At 32.9% G+C, this 21,779-nt stretch overlaps 3 protein-coding genes across 4 annotated transcripts; all 3 read left to right on the top strand.

Moving 5' to 3' along the window:
• The first annotated feature begins 974 nt into the window (after positions 1-974).
• On the top strand, positions 975-8,647 carry FTSHI1 (FtsH extracellular protease family). The gene is made up of 15 exons (XM_085671489.1): positions 975-1,794; positions 1,890-1,977; positions 2,515-2,949; positions 3,056-3,109; positions 3,241-3,306; positions 4,059-4,154; positions 4,238-4,366; positions 5,000-5,052; positions 5,919-6,114; positions 6,663-6,777; positions 6,844-7,118; positions 7,557-7,634; positions 7,720-7,838; positions 7,920-8,169; positions 8,236-8,647. Exons 1-15 carry the CDS (start codon positions 1,163-1,165, stop codon positions 8,416-8,418), a joined length of 2,769 nt encoding a protein of 922 aa, XP_085527615.1. The 5' UTR covers positions 975-1,162; the 3' UTR covers positions 8,419-8,647.
• A 4,685-nt stretch (positions 8,648-13,332) lies between these two features.
• On the top strand, positions 13,333-17,925 carry LOC114178607 (Nuclear transport factor 2 (NTF2) family protein). The gene is made up of 3 exons (XM_028064614.2): positions 13,333-14,080; positions 16,340-16,536; positions 17,181-17,925. Exons 1-3 carry the CDS (start codon positions 13,661-13,663, stop codon positions 17,431-17,433), a joined length of 870 nt encoding a protein of 289 aa, XP_027920415.1. The 5' UTR covers positions 13,333-13,660; the 3' UTR covers positions 17,434-17,925.
• A 377-nt stretch (positions 17,926-18,302) lies between these two features.
• LOC114178609 (uncharacterized) lies at positions 18,303-21,123 on the top strand. 2 transcript variants are annotated; one of them, XM_028064615.2, is made up of 3 exons: positions 18,303-18,630; positions 18,721-18,990; positions 20,876-21,123. In XM_028064615.2, the coding sequence occupies exons 1-3, from the start codon at positions 18,422-18,424 to the stop codon at positions 20,910-20,912; spliced, it is 516 nt and encodes a 171-aa protein (XP_027920416.1). In that variant the 5' UTR covers positions 18,303-18,421; the 3' UTR covers positions 20,913-21,123. The 2 variants fall into 2 exon arrangements, with proteins under 2 accessions (XP_027920416.1, XP_027920417.1); XM_028064616.2 differs by having other exon boundaries at positions 18,316-18,630; positions 18,751-18,990.
• Positions 21,124-21,779: the final 656 nt, after the last annotated feature.

Below are 21,779 nucleotides of genomic sequence, written 5' to 3'. Positions count from 1 at the left end.
AAAAATGCATTTGAAGATCAATAAGCAGTTCATTACACATTAGTATTGAAAAAAGAAAAAAATAATATATATATATATATATTTATTTATTTATTTATTTTCCTTTTATTAGTTTTTTTTAGTTTCATTTGTTGTGTTTAAAAAAATTAAGAAATTCATTTACAACACTGATTTAATTAAGAGCTAAATGGTAATTTGATTATTATTTTTACTAAAACATATTTTTTAATCTATCACATTAATCAAATCTTTCCCAAACTTTTACAAAAATTACTTCTAAATTTACTCACCATAACTTCTAAATCCCTTAAAAAATACAACACAAATTTCACTCTTAAATCAACTCAAACCCTTCTATTCACTTTAAGAGCTAAATGGTAATTTGATTATTATTTTTACTAAAACATATTTTTTAATCTATCACATCAATCAAATCTTTCCCAAACTTTTACAAAAATTACTTCTAAATTTACTCACCATAACTTCTAAATTCCTTAAAAAATACAACACAAATTTCACTCTTAAATCAACTCAAACCCTTCTATTCACTCTCTCTATCACTCTTCTTCAAGTGAACAGAAGATTGGTGAAACATGTCAACATTTTATAAGCAAAAGAAGGTTGAGAAATGATGAAAGTGTTGGTGCCTGGAAGGAAAAGAGATGTATGTATCTACCTTTCTCAACAAAAAGAAACAATAAATACATGTATTTACATTCATTCCATTACATTGCTAAGATGAAAAGAAAAAACCTCCCGTAATTAATTATGAAATATCATAATCAATTACGAGTATTTTTTTTTCTATTATAATAATAAATAATTAGTTAGATAAAATTTTTAATACCAAGTGAAATATATTTTTTCACTCATTTACTTTTAACTAGATTATCTCTCTCTCTCTCTCTTTCTTTTTTTTTTTTTTTTGTATCTTACCTTTTAGCTTAAGCTTCTCTTCCTCTTCTATCTGAATACAAGAGTAGAGTGATTAAAAGCTTTATCCGATTGGGTGAAAAATTCAAAACAAAACAGAACGAGTTGTAGATTCCACTCTCGTTTCAAGCTCATCTCCTTTCACTTGCAGTTCTCAAGTTGCACCAAACCCTAATTCAATAAACCATTTTCATGCATTCCTCTGTCCATTTATGAATTCATCTTAACGATGAACATTCTCTCCTCGCCCCACTTTCACATAACCAAGTCCCACTACCACCACCGCAATGGGCCACCGAAGCAAACTCCGAGGCGCCTTCCGACCCACCTTCTTCTACGTAGGTCACCTACAGTGCTCTGCAATTCCTCCTCCGCGAGTGGCGAACCCGGTTCAGATGATTTCGTGAGCCGGGTTCTGAAGGAAAACCCGAGCCAAGTGCAACCCAAGTACCTGATTGGCGACAAGTTATATACTTTGAAAGAAAAGGAGAGTTTGGGGAAAGTATCCATTTTTGGTATTCTCGATGTGCTGAAGAGGTTGAACCCGACAAAGCCTCAGAGCAAGAGTGAGAGTGAGGTTTCGGGAGAGAGAAACTCTGTATATTTGAAAGACTTACTGAAGGAGTATAGAGGGAAACTTTATGTTCCCGAGCAAATTTTTGGGTCGGAGTTATCAGAGGAAGAAGAGTTTAACAGGAATGTAAACGAGTTGCCCGGAATGAGCATTGAGGAATTCAGGAAGGCTTGGAGTAACGACAAAGTCAGGCTAATAACTTCAAAAGGAGGAAGAGGAGGTAATAGGGATTTTGTGGTGGATTTGAAGGAAATTCCTGGTGATAAAAGCTTGCACACAACCAAATGGTAGAAAATAATGGAATTATATTGTTAGTTATGCAGCTTGTTTAAACTGAGCACTGCAGTGTTGTGCCAGAATTTGATTAAGTGTGGTTTTGCAGGGTTCTTAGGCTGGATAAAGGAGAAGCTCGAGCGGTTTTGGCTGACTACAATGGACCGCGATACGAAATAGAGAGAAGGCATGCTATGGTTGTTAATCCTTTTCTTGTTCACATATGAATGATTCTCTTGAGATTAAACTATTCATAGAGCCCTAGTCTCTATTGTAAGTTTTACTGCTGATAAGAGAAAACTATTTAAGTTTTAGTTCCTTCACTTGCATAAAAGTTATTTTTTGACCCATGTTAACATTGAAGAAGACTTTCTGGCGATAAACTGCTACAAAAGAATTTGTGGTCATATACCACTACAGAAAAAGCTGTGTAGGAACTAATGCTTATAATTTTCTCATATAGAGACTAGAACATGAAATAAGAACAACTACAGGGCGCTGATGTATAGTTTAACCTTTTGCTTATATTATTAGTGTTAGTGTTAGTGCTAAGAGAGGATGGCCAATTACCTCAGTTTGTTTTACATTTCGTTGTCTTTTTTCTTAGTTATGTATGCTTTCTTATCTAGTTTGTAGTCAGACTCAGATTTGGCAAGTTGCATGAATGGGATAGATACTTTTTATGGTGATCATAGTGTCATTGTTCTTTTAACTCTTAATTTATTTTGCCGCAGTCTTGGGTGGGTAAAACGCCAGAGTACCCTCATCCAGTTGCATCCTCCATATCTAGCAGAGTGATGGTTGAGCTTGCGGTGGTGTCAATCTTCATGGCTTTAGCAGCTACTCTAGTTGGAGGCTTCCTTGCAGCAGCATTGTTTGCTGCCACAAGTTTTGTATTTGTGGTGGCTGTCTATGTTGTGTGGCCTATAGCCAAACCGTTCCTCAAGCTCTTTCTTGGTCTTGCACTAGCAATTTTGGAGAAGATTTGGGATAATTTTGTTGATTTTTTCAGTGATGGTGGAATTTTCTCTAAGATATTTGAGTTTTACACTTTTGGTGGAATATCTGCCAGCCTTGAGGCATTGAAACCAATTATGATTGTAGTTTTGACTATGGTCCTTCTTGTTCGTTTCACTCTTTCAAGAAGGCCTAAAAACTTCAGAAAGTGGGTAGGTGACTGAGTGATCCACTAATTATGCATGAATCATTGAACCAATCTTGTTCTGTGGATTAATTTCATTAGTATGGTCTAATGGATGTTTCTTTGATAAACAGGATCTTTGGCAGGGAATAGACTTCTCACGATCTAAAGCTGAAGCCCGTGTTGATGTGTGTTAAAACCTACATTTATTTTAGTTTCTATTCTTAAGAAAATTGATGTTATTTTAAGTTTTTTAGTCCTAATTTTCTTTATGGATTCTCTTATTCATATTTCTGGCTTTGGAAAACCGTTGCTTCAGGGTTCAACGGGAGTCATGTTTGGTGATGTGGCAGGAATTGATGAGGCAGTTGAGGAACTTCAAGAGGTTATCTTTTTTTTCACATGTTTGATTGTATTTATGGGAGTGAAAATAAGTTTATTGTTTTCTGGTTCACAAACTGAAGCCATTTGCTGTGAGACAACAATAAAGGAAGAGTTAAAAACAAAAATAAGTATATGAATTAAATTTTTGTGGAAAATTTGATACATTTTTCTCCATGGTCTTTTTCATAGACATCTTTTGTCACTTCTACAAATATTAGTAGTTTAAGTATTTTTCCTTGAGCATGAAGTAAAACTTTTTTCACCCCTTAAACTTTTTTGCTTGCAATTTGCTGCATGTTTTTGTTAAACTTTTTAAAACATAATTCAATTTAGACTAACATATTCCAAAATTTTCCCTTTAGCTCATTTAACTCTTCTAGACGAATAAAATTTATCACTTTAACATTCTGGATGGCTCCACAAATATTAAGAGTTTCAACTAGTTTATGCTGCTGTGCCCAACTGCAAAACAGCCCATAATGCATTAATGCATACGCAACTGCATTAAGAAGACGAGAGAGAAATTATGCCTGTCATTCACATTAATTATTAGACAATTTTTCCTTTAACTATTTTGAATAATATAACTTTATCCTTCTCAATAGTTATTTGCTTAACTATTACTATGCATGTCTCTTCTAATTTATTTTTATTTTTATTTTCTGCATTATATTCTTATGTCTTATTTTAATTGTCTTTGTAGTCTATTATATTGAATGAAAACTTATGAAAGTTATTTATGATTTTGTTTAGTTGGTGAGATACCTAAAGAACCCTGAGTTGTTTGATAAAATGGGGATCAAACCTCCTCATGGTGTTCTTCTTGAGGGTCCTCCTGGATGTGGAAAGGTCAGATTCTTGTTCTCCAGTAATGTTTGATGTAAGATTCTGTCTCGTCTGGCAGATGCTTAAGTTTTGTCATGCTTTTGCAGACCTTGGTAGCCAAGGCTATAGCTGGTGAAGCTGGTGTTCCATTTTACCAAATGGCTGGATCAGAATTTGTGGAAGTTTTAGTTGGTGTTGGTTCTGCACGTGTTAGGGATTTATTTAAAAGAGCCAAGGTAATCCTACTTCTTTTATTCCTGATATTTCATTTTAAAATCACGTATTTGCTGCTAATTTACTCAGGTTCTTGAGTCCTTCTTTCATGTTCCTCCTCATGATTTAATGTGAACTTAATGTACATGTCAATCATGAGGTGACTGGTTAAGGGTATTGATCATTTGATGAAACAGTATATCTTCATGTGTTTTGCTTTGTTCAATCAATTCTGTTGAAGTTTTCAAGGACTACGGATTCTTATGACAATTTTCAATTATTATCTCCTTTATAATTTGTTCATTTGTTCACTAAAAGTTCGTAAACTTTCATGTGTTTCAGTTCCTTGCTCTCTAAAGTAGAAATAATGTTAAGAAGAATATCCATTAAGTATACTTCTTATGTTTTATTTGGTAAATTCATTATTTCTGCTTTGCTTGTTGCAAACAATGTGTGGATGCCTTGTGTCATGAAGAACCAATATATCGCTCAATATGAGATATGATTGAGTATAGAGCTGTTTCTCAGTTAATTTTTTAAAATACAGATATAGATTGTAGAAATATCTAAAATACAGATATAGATTGTAGAAATATCATGTTTCTATTGGAGAGCTAGTGATTGGTGGATGCTTAAATGTTTGTTTCTCTTTTCAGGTGAACAAACCGTCAGTTGTATTCATAGATGAAATTGATGCATTGGCAACCAAGTAAGGCTATGTGCATTTATGTTGAGTTTATAACTTGACAAATTGTATGAAGTTGTGGATTGTTTGTATGTCCATGGTATGTTCACTTATTTGTTAGAGAGAATGGATTTACGTTGTCCATTTATACAACTTAAGCCAAAGGAAAATGTTGATTTAGTAATTTAGCTGGCCTAGAATCGTATTGGAATGTATTATATATTGAATTCACAGTCAATTGTGACTAATGAGCTTCCTGATAAGTCTGTACAAGTGCATATTAAGTAGTTATTATTAGTGGTACCATATTGTGTGCATTGTTGATCCATTGGTTGGTCTAATCTAGGTATTGATTTTCACATACGCTATTCTTACAAATGAGAATGCATAGGGGAAAGCAGCATTCGGTTTCTTCTGTTGTAATATTTTTAAGTCCATACTGCCAGGCATTACCATAATATTTTTGGCACATACCATAATTATTGATGGGAACTTCTTGGAAGTTCTATTTAGTTCATGAATGGTGATTGGTTCTTGAATAATGACATTTCTTTATGTGGTCTTAATTTTAGCTTTTTTAAGTGTTAAATAAGCACATTCTAATTGAAAAAAGACGTTTAAAAAAATTATGATGATTATTTACGTTTTTTGAGAAAAAAATATAAATACTTCAAAAATTCCTTTTCAGTGGTTCTCTTAGAAACTAAGGATTATATATTTAAAAAAAAAAAAAATCAGTTTTTTTCTTTTTTAATATTTACACAAATAGATCTTACTATAGAAACAATTGAGATGCTGGCGATGTTGCTTGGTTCCATCTGTCAGCTGACATCTGGAGTCCCCTAAGCATGCACCCTACCTGATTGTGAAATCCCTGCTTGATTGATTAGGCGACAAGGTATCTTCAAGGAGTCCACAGATCACCTGTATAATGCAGCCACGCAGGAAAGGGAAACTACATTGAACCAATTGTTGATAGAGCTTGATGGTTTTGATACTGGAAAGGGTGTCATATTTCTAGCTGCCACAAATCGCAAGGATTTGTTAGATCCAGCACTTCTTCGTCCAGGTCGCTTTGATCGCAAGGTTCCTTCTTAACCTGAGTTAGTAAATTTTTTTCTAACTTTTGTTTGGGTTCAGTGTAAAGTATTTTGTTTTTGTGATGGGCAAATTAAGAAAGAATAAGTATAAAGGTTTGCTTATTTCCTGATTTCAAACTGTTTGGTGTTTTTAGAAGTTAAAAAACAAGAAACTTGTATAACAAGGGCAGTTTTTTAAAGATTGTTTAAATAAAAGTCTGTTTTTCAATCTTTAAATTAAAAAATAGAACATTCGAGTTATTTTGATATTTTACTGTCATTTCCATTGCTCATATTCTTCCTTGGAACTTATATCTTTCACCACTTAAACTGTGTAATAGCTAGTTTTTGAAAATTGTTTTAAGACAATTTTTAAAATGTAGAATAAAAAACAAAATTAAGCACACCCTAAACTCTTTTGGTTTTGCTATTAAATGCTTTGATTAAAACACAATCTTCTGTTGCAAACAATGGCTTTCCTGTCCACCACATTTATTAGTAGTTCTTTCTAGTTTCAATGGTATGCTGTTAATGTTTTTAATTTTTCTTCTGTAGATCAGGATTCGCCCTCCTGGTGCGAAAGGAAGGCATGATATCTTGAAAATCCATGCTAGCAAAGTAAAAATGTCAGAGTCTGTTGATTTATCGAGCTATGCTCAGAACCTGCCTGGTATGAACTCCTGTCTTACTGAATGAATTTTGCACTCTGATATCCGAACACACGTCTTAATTTCAGGATGGTCTGGAGCAAGATTGGCTCAATTGGTCCAAGAGGCCGCCCTTGTGGCTGTGAGGAAACGGCACAACTCAATTCTTCAGTCAGATCTGGATGATGCAGTTGACAGACTTACAGTAGGACCTAAACGTGTTGGAATAGACTTAGGTTATCAGGGACAGTGTCGTAGAGCTACTACTGAAGTGGGAGTTGCATTAACTTCTCATCTGCTCCGTCGATATGAGCATGCAATAGTTGAATGCTGTGATCGCATCTCAATAGTACCTCGTGGTCAGGTCCTTGTTCAGCTTCCTTCACTATATTATCCTCTACTATCTTCTACAAGTATTCTCTCAATCTTTTCCCGTTCTCTAGTTTGAGGTATTACCAGTACCATATCTGATACAATCTGCAACACGGGTAACCTGGTAAAAAAGTATTAAAACTCAAGCATGTGAAGTTTAAAGAACAAATAACTGTATAGAGTTAATTTGTGTTTAAAAGATGTGAGATCAAGGTGTTGGTAGAAAATGTAGCTCTAGATAGAAATAAAAGTAGAAGAAATATCTGTATGGAGCCTATCTGATGTACGTGCTACTTTATTTTCATTTGTATAAGGCTATGCCATACTCTATATACAATTCCTGTTTGATTGGTAGGTTTACTTAAAAGGTTGCTATATTTAAAGGGTGTTTCTATAATTTTATCTTACAAAGACCACTTTCTTCTGACAGACATTATCTCAATTGGTATTTCATCGACTTGATGATGAATCATATATGTTCGAACGTCGTCCTCAATTGCTTCATCGCCTTCAGGCATGTAAATGTACTCTTGAGTATATTAGTTTCCTTTTTCTTGTTCAAATTATTTGTTTGAGTTTGAGCCCTTGTTGACGAACAGATTCTGCTTGGAGGTAGAGCTGCTGAGGAGGTCATCTATGGCCGTGACACGTCAAAAGCCTCAGTTGATTACCTTGCTGATGCATCGTGGCTTGCACGCAAAATATTGACAATGTTAGCATGATTACTATTTTTTTATACATTCGACTTTCTGCTTATTTTCTTGTTCTACATAAGCTCCTTTTCTACTTGCAGATGGAATTTGGAGAATCCAATGGTGATACATGGAGAACCACCACCTTGGAAGAAGTCGGTTAAATTTGTGGGACCAAGGCTGGATTTTGAAGGGTCTCTTTATGATGACTACAACTTGATTGAACCACCTCTGAACTTTAAGATGGATGATCAAGTTGCACAAAGGACTGAAGAGTTAATAGGTGACATGTACCGAAAGACTGTGTCTCTCCTTAAGAGGCACCATGCAGCTTTGCTTAAAACCATTAAGGTAACTTCGAGTAACACCACTGCAATGATTTAGTATTCTGTGCCTTACTTTTGTGTGCCACTGCAGGTACTTCTTGATCAGGAGGAGATCAGTGGTGAAGAAATAGAGTTCATTTTAAACAAATACCCTCCACAAACCCCTTTATATCTTTTGGAGGAGGAATATGCTGCCAACCTTCCATTCAACAAAGAACAAGTTCAAGATTTGGAGTATGCCTTAAAACCTCAGTCAAACGAAGAAACCCTGTGACTTCTTCCTCGTCCAAGACCAAGAATTTGTTCCTGGATTCCTGGCCAGTCACTGTTTCAGCAACATTCATTCCTGGAAAAGGCTACTTCAAAGCTTACATTTTTTCACTGAGAATGAACAACGGTATATGTGTTTTGTTGAGCCATAAATTTTGATCATGCAGTTTGTATGAAACTCGATTCATTATAACTTGTTTTAGAGGCCTTTTCTTCCATCTTCACAACGAAAATCTGAATGCTTTGTCTTGAAATTTGACATAACTTACCATGTGCTGCTTATGCTTCGGTATGTTTTCGGGGAAGAATATGATAAGTTATAGAAGAATCAATCAGTAGTACATATTTGTCAACCCAAAATTTTTATTAGCATTATTTAATAAAAGTATATAAATAGTAGAAATAATATTTTAAGATATAATTATTTATAATTAGTCTAAATAATTTATTTATAAAATATGATTCATTTAAAGTTATAGAAGCCAACGGGTATAGTTCAATTCCTGTTCCTGATTCTTATACATGAGTTGTTAGTAAATTCAGATGTCTGTTTTCCATTTATTGAATCAAAATTAATTGTAGGAAGACTTAAATTACATAATTAATATAAAACTCAAGGATATAGTATTTGATTGTTTAAAGTTTTTTATATTCATTTTTAAAATTAAGGATATATATTAAGCTTGTATCGCTACAATATTAAAAATAAGATTATTACTCTTGTGGTACTACAGATTCTTTGCTTTGAAATATATAATTCACTGTAAAATAAATGTTGTTGTCATAACTTTCAATTTAATTATAATTATTATTATATTAATGTATAATGTTTTTTATGTAACACCTATATGTATGTAATGAGTTATTATATTAATCTATATGTATAATGTTGTCGTAGTATGATTTGAAGGTTTTGACACGTATTTTATATAAGTTTCTCATCAGTTCTAAAATATAAATGAGTATTAATCATAATAACTAAAAAATAAAACAACCATAATGGGTTTGCATCAAGTTTGACATTGTATAAAGTTTAGAAATACTACGACAACTTTAAAATGTTACTTTTGATATATCTAAAAATATTTTAGCTAATATTCAGTATCAACTAAAATAATTTTAATTTTTTTATTTAAAAATTAAAGAGATGCAAGAAAAACTATGGTTGAAGAATTTGAAAAATATGAATGTTTGGTTGAATTTATTTTCTGTTTTGTACGAGAACAAGTGAAAGAAGTAGAAGTAGATTTCTCAACAACAACAAAATCTCAAATTTATTTCTTTTAATTTTGGTTTCCAATCCAAATTTTGATTTTTTTTTTTCTGCTTCTCTTTCACTGTTCGGGGTGCATATCGGATAAATATAGATAAACTTTTTACAAGTATACTATTTGTGTTCTTCTTTAATACAATTGAACTTTCATGTTAACAGTCTGTATATAATTTTTTTATTCCAAATGTTTACTATTTGAATTATTAGAATAAAAATTTAAATTTCTTAAGTTTAGAATGGAATAAGATTTGAATTATTATTTTCTTGGTGACTCCTCCTATTAATTAGAATGGAATTTTGGTATAACCCAACAGAACATAAGATTTCAATGAAAAGCATATGATGCGATCAAAATTAGAATAACGTCTAAATTTAGTGTTATTGATAATCAATAATGATTGATGTTCCACTGTCTCATTTCTTATATTCAAAACAAAAACTGTATAATATCTATTTAAAATTAATTCATTTCTATTGTTTTCATATTATTTGCATTGGCATGAGTGGAGTTAAGTTCTTTCTTACAACAAAAGTCAAATTCTATGCAAAAATGATTATACCAATCTTGATATAATAGGATTATGTGGTAATGCTTAATTCTACCTACAAATTTTCTATATTGTATTTAATGTTACATTAATAGTGATGTCTCCATTAACATTTTTGCAAGAAATTGTATTACTAACTTCTTTAGGTTTTGATTTTCTTATATTGTATTAATGTTACATTAATAGTATCTTCTCAATTAGTAGTCTTACAAAGTCTATGATTGTGGTCCACTAATAACATCTTTAGCTCTGTGTTTTCAAGTATAATTTATAATTAAGTATTTATATAAACCAAACTTCATTAACTCATACTATAAGATATTTTACTGGTTTTGTTAGTGTTGTTTTCTGCTGAATATTAAAAATACATTATATTTTAATATATTTTAAAACGTCAAAGTTAGTGATAATCAATATATTATGGAAATACAATAAAAAACAAAACAAAATATCCAAATTCATACCAAAACCATAGTATATAATTTGATAATAATAATAAAATTATACTTTTTCGACACAAATTGATTAAGAACATTTTTTTTATGCTTGTACACATGAACAATCATACTGAAATTTTAAAAAAAAATAATAATAATTTAATGTTGTTGATATTCAATTATTTTATTCATGTTTTACTTGCTCATTTCATGTTTAAAATGGATTATCCATTCTTCTTGCTAAGGTGCATTTTTTTTTTCTCTTCACAAAAAAAGTCAACCTCCATATAATTATTATTTCACTAATTTTTGGCTTAATATGATGCAAGGTTAACGTTGGATTCTTTCCCTAGTTTTAATGATGTTTATCTTAATGTTGCATTAATGTTAGTAATCCTCCATTAATTTGACCATTCAATGTTTGTGGTCCAACATTAACCTCTTTTGGTTTAGATTTTGTAGAACAATTAATGGTCAAATGTCCATAGTAACCACAATTAACACAAATGAAAAACAAACTTTTATCTTAATAAATCAAAGGCTTAATATATTTCCTTAATACAGTTGTAGTAATTGTGTAATATTTTTTTCTCAATTTTTTTTAATCAATGTAATTTCAATATTTATTAGAAAGAGTAGATGTGATATTAATACTAGCGTTGTTAGAGAATAATCACTTAACATAATGATACAATTGTATTTTTGTAAGAGGAAAAATCTCCATATTATCATTCTCTAACTAATCTAATAGAAGAGACATCCATTTAATAAAAAATTAGGACCACATTGACTAAAAACAAATTGAGAAAAAAATATTAAATTATTATTACAAATAATGGAACCATAGTATGTATTAAGTTTATATTAAATTTAATGTTATATAGAATAGATAAATTATATATAGTAAGAAATAAATTTACTTTCGCCTTTGTTTCTTTATATTATTTGCATAGTTTGGTTTATATTTTTCCTCCTAATTTAATAACATCCATGTGAAATTTATTCCACCACTCTTTTTTTTTTTTTGATAGGATGAAAGTGCCTTTAATTCTTTTTATTAAATTTGTTGTTATTGAATTTAATATTGTATTAATGGTGGACGTGTTATTGGCTAGAAAATAGGTTACCTTATGTTTGCGGTTCATCGTCAATATATGTGAAGATATATTTTTTTAATTAGGGTTTCTCTGGTAAAAGGAAAACTTTTCACTTTTTAACTTACTGAAAACTATTAATTTAAATACAATACAAAATTGTTTGATAAAATTAGGTGATAAATATTAAGTAATGAAACAATATATTATTATATAAATGTTATTATACAAATAATTTGTTTTTTATTTTTTTTTTCAAACAAAAAGTGTATTGTATAAATATTTTTTATAGAAAAGTATTATTACATAAGTATAATCTTATAATTTTTTAAAAATAATTATTTTTTATTAAAAGATTGGATTTTTCCATTTCTTTTAATTTGTATATTTTTTTATTTGAATAAATCATTTATCTAAAATAGTTTATCTAATGAGAGTATTAATTAAATTTATTTATTTATTCATTCTATTTATCAAATTAAAATATTTTCATGTTAAGTTTTTTTACCATAATTTGGATATAACATCATATAATAAAGCATAAATTACGTTGATATGTAATGTTAACTTTGTTCATTTAAACTACATAAAAAATAAAAAATAAAATAACTCAACAAATATTTAAAATAGTGTACTAGTTAATTATTTTATCAAAATTAAAAGTATAGAATAAAAGATAAAAAAAATGAAGAATGATAAGAAAAATTATTTAAATATAAAAAGAACAAATAAGTTATTATATAAACTAAGAAAAATATAGTGTAATGTAACTTATCTAACATTAAGTTACTTTGAATTACTTACAAACAAACAGGTAGAATAAGTTAAAAAATAACTTAATTAATCTTATATACTGGTTTAGGGTGCAGGTAAACCAAAATTGCAAACTAAATATTTCAGTATATATTAAATAAAATTTAAATCAGTCAACCAGATATAAATTGCGACTTCCCCCATTCTTCAAAAATATTCTTTATTATACAAACATTTTTTTTTTTCTGATAATACCTAAGAATCATAATTTCTGGATAAAAATTTATCTTATGCCCAACGGTTTCTGATTGTCTTTGTACGGTGGTCGTGGAATTTTCCTTCATTGTTCTCAAAGATTTTGAAATTCGCACTTCCATTTTTTTGAAGGCAATGAAATGACAAACAAATTTTATTGGCATATTTAATGACTATACAAATTTTATTTAATAAAAATAAATATTTTCAAAAAGAGCATATATATATATATAATTTCATAAACCAATTCCTAAGTATTATACGTATTTCAAAGAACTGAGATGAATGAAGAAATGTTGGCACAAACATTTAATTTTGTTGACAGGTCTCTCTAAAAGCTATAGAAAGAGAATTCAGAGCAATAACATGCATCAATAAAAGCTCACACATGCATGAAAAAGAAAACACAAAAAAATATGCAGAATTGAATTGAATTTGATCCCAGGAACCCAAGTCAAATAACCTATAAAAACATGCGTATATTATTAACAAAAAAAAAAAAGAGTGATGTTATTGGTAATAAATGAAAAAGAAAATATAATTGAAATTAATTTGAAACGAAACAGTTAATTGATGAGCAATGAGGAGAGCACAGCAGAAGAGAGGTTGGGTGGTTCTGTTTGGAACGAAGGAGTGAGTGAGTCTGAGTCTGAGTCTGAGACCGAGTCAGGTTAACAGCGGCAGTAACCTCTTTAACGTTCACGGGTTTGGCTCTTTCTTCCAACACACCAAACCTTATTCCTTCTCTCTTCAAATCCTCCAAACTTAACTAGGGTTTGGGAATCAAGGTCACTCGCCACTCTCTACAACCAAAACGGACTATATATATAAACACTTCAATTAGGGTTTTGATGTTCTTCAAATGCCGAGTTTTGATGACTTATGAATGGAGATTTTCTCTGTTTTGTCCGAGCCCTCCTACGTCGCCGTTGCAGTGACCGCTCTCTGTTTTCTTCTCGCGCTCTACTCTCTCCTCCGATCCTTTTCCCTTCCTCGGAGATTCACTCCGCCGAGGAAGCACCACTGCGATTGCGCCTCCGATTCACCGTCCGTCGCCGCCGCTGCAGGCGCCGTGCCCTACCTCAACGGCGCCGCCGAAATGCTTGAGCCCAGTCCCGTCCCGGCGCCTGTCGTCTTGGGGGAGCGGTTGACGGGGTCGTCCATGATGGAGGAACTGGTGCCGGAGATTACGACGCACGCGCTCAGTTACTTGGATTATCCCAGTCTCTGTCGTCTCTCCATGACCAATTCTTTGATGCGAAAGGCCGCCAACGATGATAACGCTTGGAAGGCCTTGTATCACAAGGTGAATTACTGAATTCTAATTCTTGTGCTGCTTTTTTTGTTCGATTGTTATCTCATGCTGAGAAGTAAATGATGTTAGGACTTTATAGTTCTTTTAGGCTTTGAATTGGTTTTTGAGAGTAGTTATGAATGATGTTCAAGAATTTCTACTGGTTTATTTAAAATGCTTTCCGGCATTTTCTTGGTGTTTCTTGGGACATTTTCTTGCCTTTTTGGCCTTAGTTTTATGTTTTTGTGGTTATTGGAGGAAGAGATTGAGTTGAATCATGTTAGGAGTGCTCTTTCAGAGGTTTGTATTCCAAACAAGGTTATCAATGGTGGATGGCAGAATATGGCGATATGCCAAAATTCCACTATACAAACATTCCACTGTGGCCTTATGTGCCACCATAGTTGCCGTCACTTCACAAATCTTAGAGGAGGGTTTTGAGAAAACGTCACTCGTTTTAGACTATAACAGCGGCACTATAACTGTTATTTACAACATGGATGCAAAACTTTAAGCCCTAGAAGATTTGCATATAAAACTATAACAGCAGCCCTGTGTTGGTTATTTAACATGGATGAAGGGTTCCTAGAAGACACAAGGTGGCAGCAATATAACCGTTTTAACAACATGCATGTAAAGCTTTAAGGTGGTGACACTATAACGTTTATTTAACAACATGGATGCAAAGCTTCAGGGCTTTGTAGAAAACTAGAAGGCAGCGACAGTATAATGGTTATTTAATAACGTTTATGCGAAGCTTTAAGGCCTAGAAAACAAGTAGGTGGTGGCACTACAATAGCTATCTAAAATCTTCGTTGCAAAATTGTAAGGCTTCCTAGAAATCAAGACAGTGACACTCAACAGTTATCTAACAACATAGATGAAAAACTTTAAGGCCTCCTAGAAAACAAGAAGGAGGCAGCACTATAACGGCTTTAACAACATACATGCCAAAGCTTTAAGGTTTTCCTAGAAAACAAGAAGGTGATGGCATTATGACGATTATATAACAACACGGATGCAAAGCTTTAAGGCTTCCTAGAAAACAAGAAGGCAAGCACAGTAATGGTTATTTAGCAACATTGAAGCAAAGCTTTAATGCCTACAAGAAAACAAGTTGGTGACGGCTACAACAGTTATCTAACAACAGCACATGGATGCAAAATTTTAAGGCTTCCAAGAAATCAAGAAGGCAGAGACACTAAAACTGTTATTTAACGCATCAATGCAAAACATTTAGGCTTCCTAGAAAACAAGAAGGTGCGTTAAGGTTCGTCCAGTCATACATCTGTTTGGAACAATTGCTGATGGAAGAAATAATTGTTATGTAATTAAAGATGCTATTAATGATGTTCGGTTGGACATGCAAAGAAACTGTCCTTGAATTTTTCTAGGGTAATATACGGGATAGATTTAACTTAATGAAACATGCTTGTCGCTGTTTTGGCACTGACACCATTATTAGGATTTTCTAGGGTGAGCCTGTTACCTAGATAAGTAATTAGCTCTGACACTATTATTAGGATTTTTCTAGGGAGAATACACTAAGGAGATTTAACACCATATAAAAGATTATGACATTACTTCTAACCCAAAACCTTAAGACATTATGTTTGTGGATTTTTTCCTTATATGTTGTTTGACTTTTTCATTTTTATTGTGAGAATTTCGATTCATATTTGGATTTAGATTCCTAACAAATTGAACTTTTGGGTTAATATTATGACAATTTGGTGCATTTTAATTTTGTCTGCGTACAACTTAATTTTCTATAACTAGATAATTTTGTGTGTGTGTCACAATTTTCTGTCCGTTAAATGACATAGCAGTTTATTGGCTTTCTATATTTTCTACTATCCGCAGTTGTTAACAACAATGGTATTGGGATTTCATCCCGCCAATATCTCCTTCGTATATCCAAATCATTCTCCCTTTAAATTTTGGGGTTTACCTGGAGAGAGAAATGGAATTGTCTGTAATTTTTTGTGTTACTTCTTTGTGTAAGTAGACTGCTAGGAACAACCATCCAAATAAGTTCTGTTTCTTCTCTTCGTATGCCCAGTTTTGAAATGTCAGATTAAAGATGAGATAATGTAGGGGGAAATGATTATGTTGTAGGATAAACCATAAAGGTGTAAATTAAATTGGTAGGAACAATAACTATGCTTTAATTTGTCCTATCTGAGAATGTATGCGATTACTTTCATTGGATTCTTTAGTGAGTTCCATCATTCTGATTTTGTTATAACCTTTCTAAATTTGTGGTTTTAGGACTTCACATTGGAACAAGATAGTATCACACCCACTAATGGGTGGAAGGCGTACTATGCTGCAACAAGAGCAATTGTGAATATTAATACAGAATTCTTCAATATTGTAAGAGATAAGTCTCTTCCAGCAATGAGTCGTTTTTGGCTGAATGCAGATTATGTGAAGTGCATTCATGCCTCAGGAGAACTCTTTTCCGGGTATGAGTTTTGCTTCTATCCATTTAAAGAGTATTTTCGTTTTGGACTAGCTGTTCATATTGATTTCATATTGATTTCTTATATAGGTTGTTGTGATAATTTTAAAGATTGTTTATATGATACGAATGGTATATATATCAAACTGCCAAAACTTCATGGATGCCTATATTTGTCATAGGTCGTTGAATTTCATTTTTAATGATAATAATTTAAATCTTGACCAGTGATATCGTATTTCGATCAGAAAATTAGAGGATGTATTATGTTATACCTTTGCAAAATTTTACTCCTTACCACTCGTTTATGGGATAAGTACCGGAGAGATCTAGTGTAGAATGTGGCAATATTGTAGTGGGAATTTCTGTTACTGTTCATTTATCTTGGATACTTTAACTGAATTCTCGAGGAATAGTAGTTTCAAGAATACAGGTTATCATATTACTGTAGAGCTTGATAATCCAGATATACATGCATTTTGAACAAAATTAGAATATTTAGTCCTTATGTAAAAGTCCTGTTCATTCCGTATATAATTCTTTCTGAAGTTCTTGCAAGCCTGTAAAATTATGTATCCAATTTTTATTTTTTTTTGACATAATCAATTTTCTGCACTGCATTCAGTAACACAATTGTCCATGCTACAGGTTTAATGCAGTAATGCAGAGTTGGCAACTAGTATTCAACTGGGAGCAAGGATTGAATTTTCAGGTTCGAGATGTGCGCGCTCGCGTCTTGGCAGACATGGCTTGGGTTACCATGAGAACATATGTTGACATGGATACAGGGCCATTCAATGTGACCAATGTTTTTGAGTTCCATAATGGACGATGGTATATGGTTCATCATCACAGTTCTATGATGAATGGGGATGTGGACCATCAGATAGTGCATGGATAATAGTGAGAGATGATACATTTTATGTCTGATACTGGTTACAAAAGGTGGTTTTATTTGCAGAAGCAAGATGCTTGAAATTTTCGTGATTTCTTTGGAAGATCCTTTTGTAGTTTCCAATTTTAGTTTCATTTTTATACTGTATATAAGACAGGAAGTGGCAATGGCGCCAGAAAAGAGTTATAAGTACAGTAAATGGATTAAAGTAAACGCAAAAAAGATGGGCAGAAAGTGGTTACTGTGAATGATACGTTGGATCAGGACGACGTTCATACTTTGCAGGCATCCAATCTACTTGTGAAAAGCAAGGCTCAGCAGTCGTCGGGGGGAAGAAAAATGCACAAGCATTCTCTATTTTTGTCGTGCATCCTAGTCTTATTGTGCATCTTTTTCCTGTGAGTTGATTTTTGAATCCTATGCTAACAAAATCATGATTTTATTGTAAAGCATGATTACGAGAGATTCAGAATTGGTAGTTCCAGAAGTTCTCTTTTTTCTTAAACCCCGACGATAGATTCAGAATTGGCGTTGAAAGCATATAACCCAATTCGGATGTCAAAGAGTATAATTTGCGAACGTACTAAAAATTTTCCCAAGTAATCTTATCAGAATATAACAATCGTAAGATCACGGGCTAAAATGTACCTATGAATTTTAATTTGCTAATATGTTAAGGATTCTATTGTTTGTAAATTGCTAATAATTAATTCGAACACTAAATGATTAAGTATAGAAAAATATTGAGTACGATCTATGAGTCTGTTTCGGAAACACTTTGATATATAAATTTTGCAGCCAAACTTGAATATTACTTGTCAGAGCCTGCCCACGTCACTTTATTAATGGTGAGAGAAGTGAGTAGTAAAGCAGTTACATCGTTGCGTTAGCGCTTAGCAGCCTCACATTTGACAGAGGGGTGGCTTTGGAGAGGTTAGTCAAATAAAAGGAGTGGTGCACGTTATCCACCCCCGAGAGTGCGAGAGGAGAGAGAATGACAATCTCTGTTTTCTCAGTTCCGACGCCTCAGTTGTGCGGCTACAAAAACTCGTGGCCAACTCCAACCTACCCTTCTCTTTCTTTTTCTTCTTCGAAGTTAACTGTTACACTGTGCTCTCCTTCGCCTCCAACTTCTGTTATCGATGAGGGTACTTCTCCTGCTCCAGACGATATTCCCCTTGTTGATCGCTCAGAATTCGTGAGGTATAATGGTTTCGCATTATACGTAATTCCCGTGCCATATTGTCTTCTCTCTTGCATGGAAAATAGTGTGTAGATCTTTTTTCTTGACAGAGAGCAACTAATTCGAGGTGTTTTTCACAGCGGTTGTAAGGCATGTGGAAGAGAAGAAATAGAGCAAGGATGCAATGGTGAAGGAAGGATTCAGGGTGGAATTGCAACAGTACCAGGGTTTGGGTGGTGGCCTATAAAGGCTTACAGGCCATGCCCTGCATTTGTGGCATCGGGTGGTAGGTATAGGCGGCAAGGACAAAGCATGGACGAGGTTGTCTCTGGAAGTGGTAAAACATCCACAATAGGAACTGCCAGCGACTCCAAGAAAAGGTACGTGTAATTTTTCTTTTCATGAGCTTCTTATTCTCTAATATCTGGCTGCGTGTAATGTGTGTGCTCTACAGATCATAAATGGACTACTAATCTCCTATCTTAGATGCTTTAGTCTTTCGTACCTCTTCTGATTCATGAAACTTTCAACAAGACTATAATACGTGCTTTAAATAAATTTTCAGCATTCATCTCTAAAGTTAGGAACTCACTCTGTTTTACGCTTCCCGGGATTCTGATATCACTTTTTGATGGCTCTTTCATGAGTACCCCTTTGGTTTTGTAAGGATCTCATAGGTCCCCATTACTCTCCTTTCATCCTAATATGAAGTGAAAATGTTTTCATGGATTTAAGGTACTTGTTGAGGAAAAGATGACTCCATCAACTAAGGTGGTTTGAACACACATAAGATCGATATAAGCCCCCATAAGAAGAGTAGATCTTATCGTTTGCATCCTTCTGAAAAAGGGATCTCGTGGTGAATATTATTGTTAAAGATTTCGTTTTTGAACAAATCCAATGATATTGTGTGCTCATCTAGTGCGATAAAATATTGTTTATGAGAAGTGTATTAGCCACTAGGAAGGACAAAAAGTCTTCTCCCACAAGGTAAATACTACTGTGTTTTATCCGAAACTGATTCATCAGAGATGCCCATTTGATTATAAATTCTTTTTCAGTCTCACTTTGAATCTCTCATGGTCTACCTCTTACTCTAACCAGCTTCCCTACACCTGATCAGTTCTCTAATTGGGACTTCTATTGAACTTGTTAAAAGAGATACAATTATATTCATTTTCTGTTATCTTTCCCGTCTGCATGCTTGTACATGCATGGCCTCTTCTCTCCTATATATTGATTCTCTCTCTCTCTCTCTCTCTCTCTCTTGTATTATATACACTTATTCAATATAATAACCATTACTCTTTTCCTTTCTCTGTTTTCGTTCCCTGACATGGTATCAAGAGCTTAATCTCTTTTGTCCACCCTCTCCTCATGATCAAACCTCTTTTGTCCCCCACACTTTCTCCGCCCCCATCAACCTTGTTTTCGTTCTCTAACAGGACTTTCTCTCGTTTCTCCATAGTCCAAACCAACAGCGGTGTGATTTTATTTAGTTTGAGTCCAAGAATCCTAACTATATGGTTTAATTTCCTATTTTCACCGTCAAGACTGTGCTAGCCCACTTCTTACTTAACTTTCCTTCCTTCTTGTACTCCATTTTATGCCTAACTAAACACAAACCATGTGATTTGAAAGCTTCTTCACATAGCTCCAGTTTACATTTTATTTCTTCTTCGGACCTTCCTAATAGAACTGTACCACTGTACTGTTTGCAAAACATTCATTGAAGTACTGGCTCCTAGGTATGCCGAATACGAAAGTCCAAAACCTAAGGTAAAAGAATCAGGGCCTGAGGTTCACCCTTTTGAGAAGAGTATCACTTCAACAAGCACAAACATGTTTTGATGCAGGTTTGATTATCGAATGCCTCAAGTATTGATTTGGCATGTCTGGTTGGAACTGGGTCGCGGGTGCTTGGCTGAGTTGAGTGGAAGTATTTTCCACTTTTATTCTGGTTGATTGTGCACACTTTGAAGTTCATGCAGATAATTGAAAAGCTTGGGAACAACTATTTGTTTCCAAGTGCCTTCTTTTGCTTTGTTTCCAGAAAATTAGTATTCCAGAAGAGAAATTAGAGTATCTGAATTAGCTAACCTAAATTACCGTTCAAACTTGTGTATTAATCATGTAGAGAAAGGTGAAGTGAGGTGGCGCATTCAGTTTGAAAATCTGAGTTCCATAGTTTACCATGATTTTCTGATCTTTCACTTGCCTCTGTATCTTCTAACTGGTGCTGTAAAATGATGTTAAATTTTACAGTAACAAAAAGGAAAGTGCGAAGAAATCTAATAGGTAAAGTGGTTGGGAGGACTATTCAACTTTGAGGTGACAAAAGCAAAAGCTACAAAGAAGAAGGTATAAAGAAAATGTTGATGTTCTGGTCTGCTACAAATGGTAAATTCAATATTGTGTAAGGATTGTGGAAATCTGTGTACGTCTTATAAATGCATTGGTAAATATGGTGATGTCATGAAATCATGCATGCATTGGTAAATAATTTCTCTGAATCTCGTTAGCTTTTTCCATTCATCTCCGGCATTCTGCCATTAGAATTACCTTAGGCTTGAATAGGTCAAAGAGGATTTAACACAGGAGAAAGGAATATAAGAAGTTAACAATATCATATTTCTGAAATTGCAACATTAAGGTGAGAAATAATAAAATTAATCTTATAATGTTGTTTGTCTTTATTTTTCTTTTCCTCCAAAAGAAACGAGAATTTTGTTTTATTTAGCTTAATACTAGTTAAATAACTCGTCTGGCCTGGTTAATAAACTTATTATTGTTTAGTTCTATATATGTCCACGTATAAATAGTCATAGTAAGGGTATTAATATTAATTAATATTAATATTAATATACATATGCAAATATCATTAAAAAAAACCAGTTCGTAAACATCTTTGCACTTGCATGAAAATTAAATATATACACAACTTTGTAAGAAATGCTAATACAACATGTTTTAAATTAAAACATATATATAAATAGGATTTTGATAAAATAAAAAATAAACAAAATATTGAGTTAAAGTATGGTTGAGAAAAAGTTTTGTCTTTTGATTTGTTGCTTTTAAACACTTTTATTTAACATGTTTCAAAAGTGCTTTTAGGTGTTGTTTCCGTCATCTTTATTACATTTATTACTGGAAGAATAAATTTACT

Source organism: Vigna unguiculata, chromosome 3, assembly GCF_037176805.1.
Source record: "Vigna unguiculata cultivar grain cowpea cultivar isolate G323 ecotype 2 chromosome 3, ASM3717680v1, whole genome shotgun sequence".
NCBI lineage: Eukaryota > Viridiplantae > Streptophyta > Magnoliopsida > Fabales > Fabaceae > Vigna > Vigna unguiculata.
Note: the sequence above shows the minus strand (reverse complement) of the source record. Positions and strands in the feature narration are given on the sequence as shown.

What these genes read in the sequence shown, in the direction of transcription:
- FTSHI1 (XM_085671489.1), top strand. Translation starts at nt 1,163, where the DNA reads ATGAACATTCTCTCCTCGCCCCACTTTCACATAACCAAGTCCCACTAC. An exon ending in AGCTTGCACACAACCAAATG is followed by an intron (nt 1,795 to 1,889) that starts GTAGAAAATAAT and finishes GTGGTTTTGCAG; the next exon opens with GGTTCTTAGGCTGGATAAAG. An exon ending in ATTGATGCATTGGCAACCAA is followed by an intron (nt 5,053 to 5,918) that starts GTAAGGCTATGT and finishes TTGATTGATTAG; the next exon opens with GCGACAAGGTATCTTCAAGG.
- LOC114178607 (XM_028064614.2), top strand. Translation starts at nt 13,661, where the DNA reads ATGGAGATTTTCTCTGTTTTGTCCGAGCCCTCCTACGTCGCCGTTGCA. An exon ending in GGAAGGCCTTGTATCACAAG is followed by an intron (nt 14,081 to 16,339) that starts GTGAATTACTGA and finishes TTGTGGTTTTAG; the next exon opens with GACTTCACATTGGAACAAGA. An exon ending in TCAGGAGAACTCTTTTCCGG is followed by an intron (nt 16,537 to 17,180) that starts GTATGAGTTTTG and finishes TCCATGCTACAG; the next exon opens with GTTTAATGCAGTAATGCAGA.
- LOC114178609 (XM_028064615.2), top strand. Translation starts at nt 18,422, where the DNA reads ATGACAATCTCTGTTTTCTCAGTTCCGACGCCTCAGTTGTGCGGCTAC. An exon ending in GATCGCTCAGAATTCGTGAG is followed by an intron (nt 18,631 to 18,720) that starts GTATAATGGTTT and finishes TTTTCTTGACAG; the next exon opens with AGAGCAACTAATTCGAGGTG. An exon ending in GCCAGCGACTCCAAGAAAAG is followed by an intron (nt 18,991 to 20,875) that starts GTACGTGTAATT and finishes TAAATTTTACAG; the next exon opens with TAACAAAAAGGAAAGTGCGA.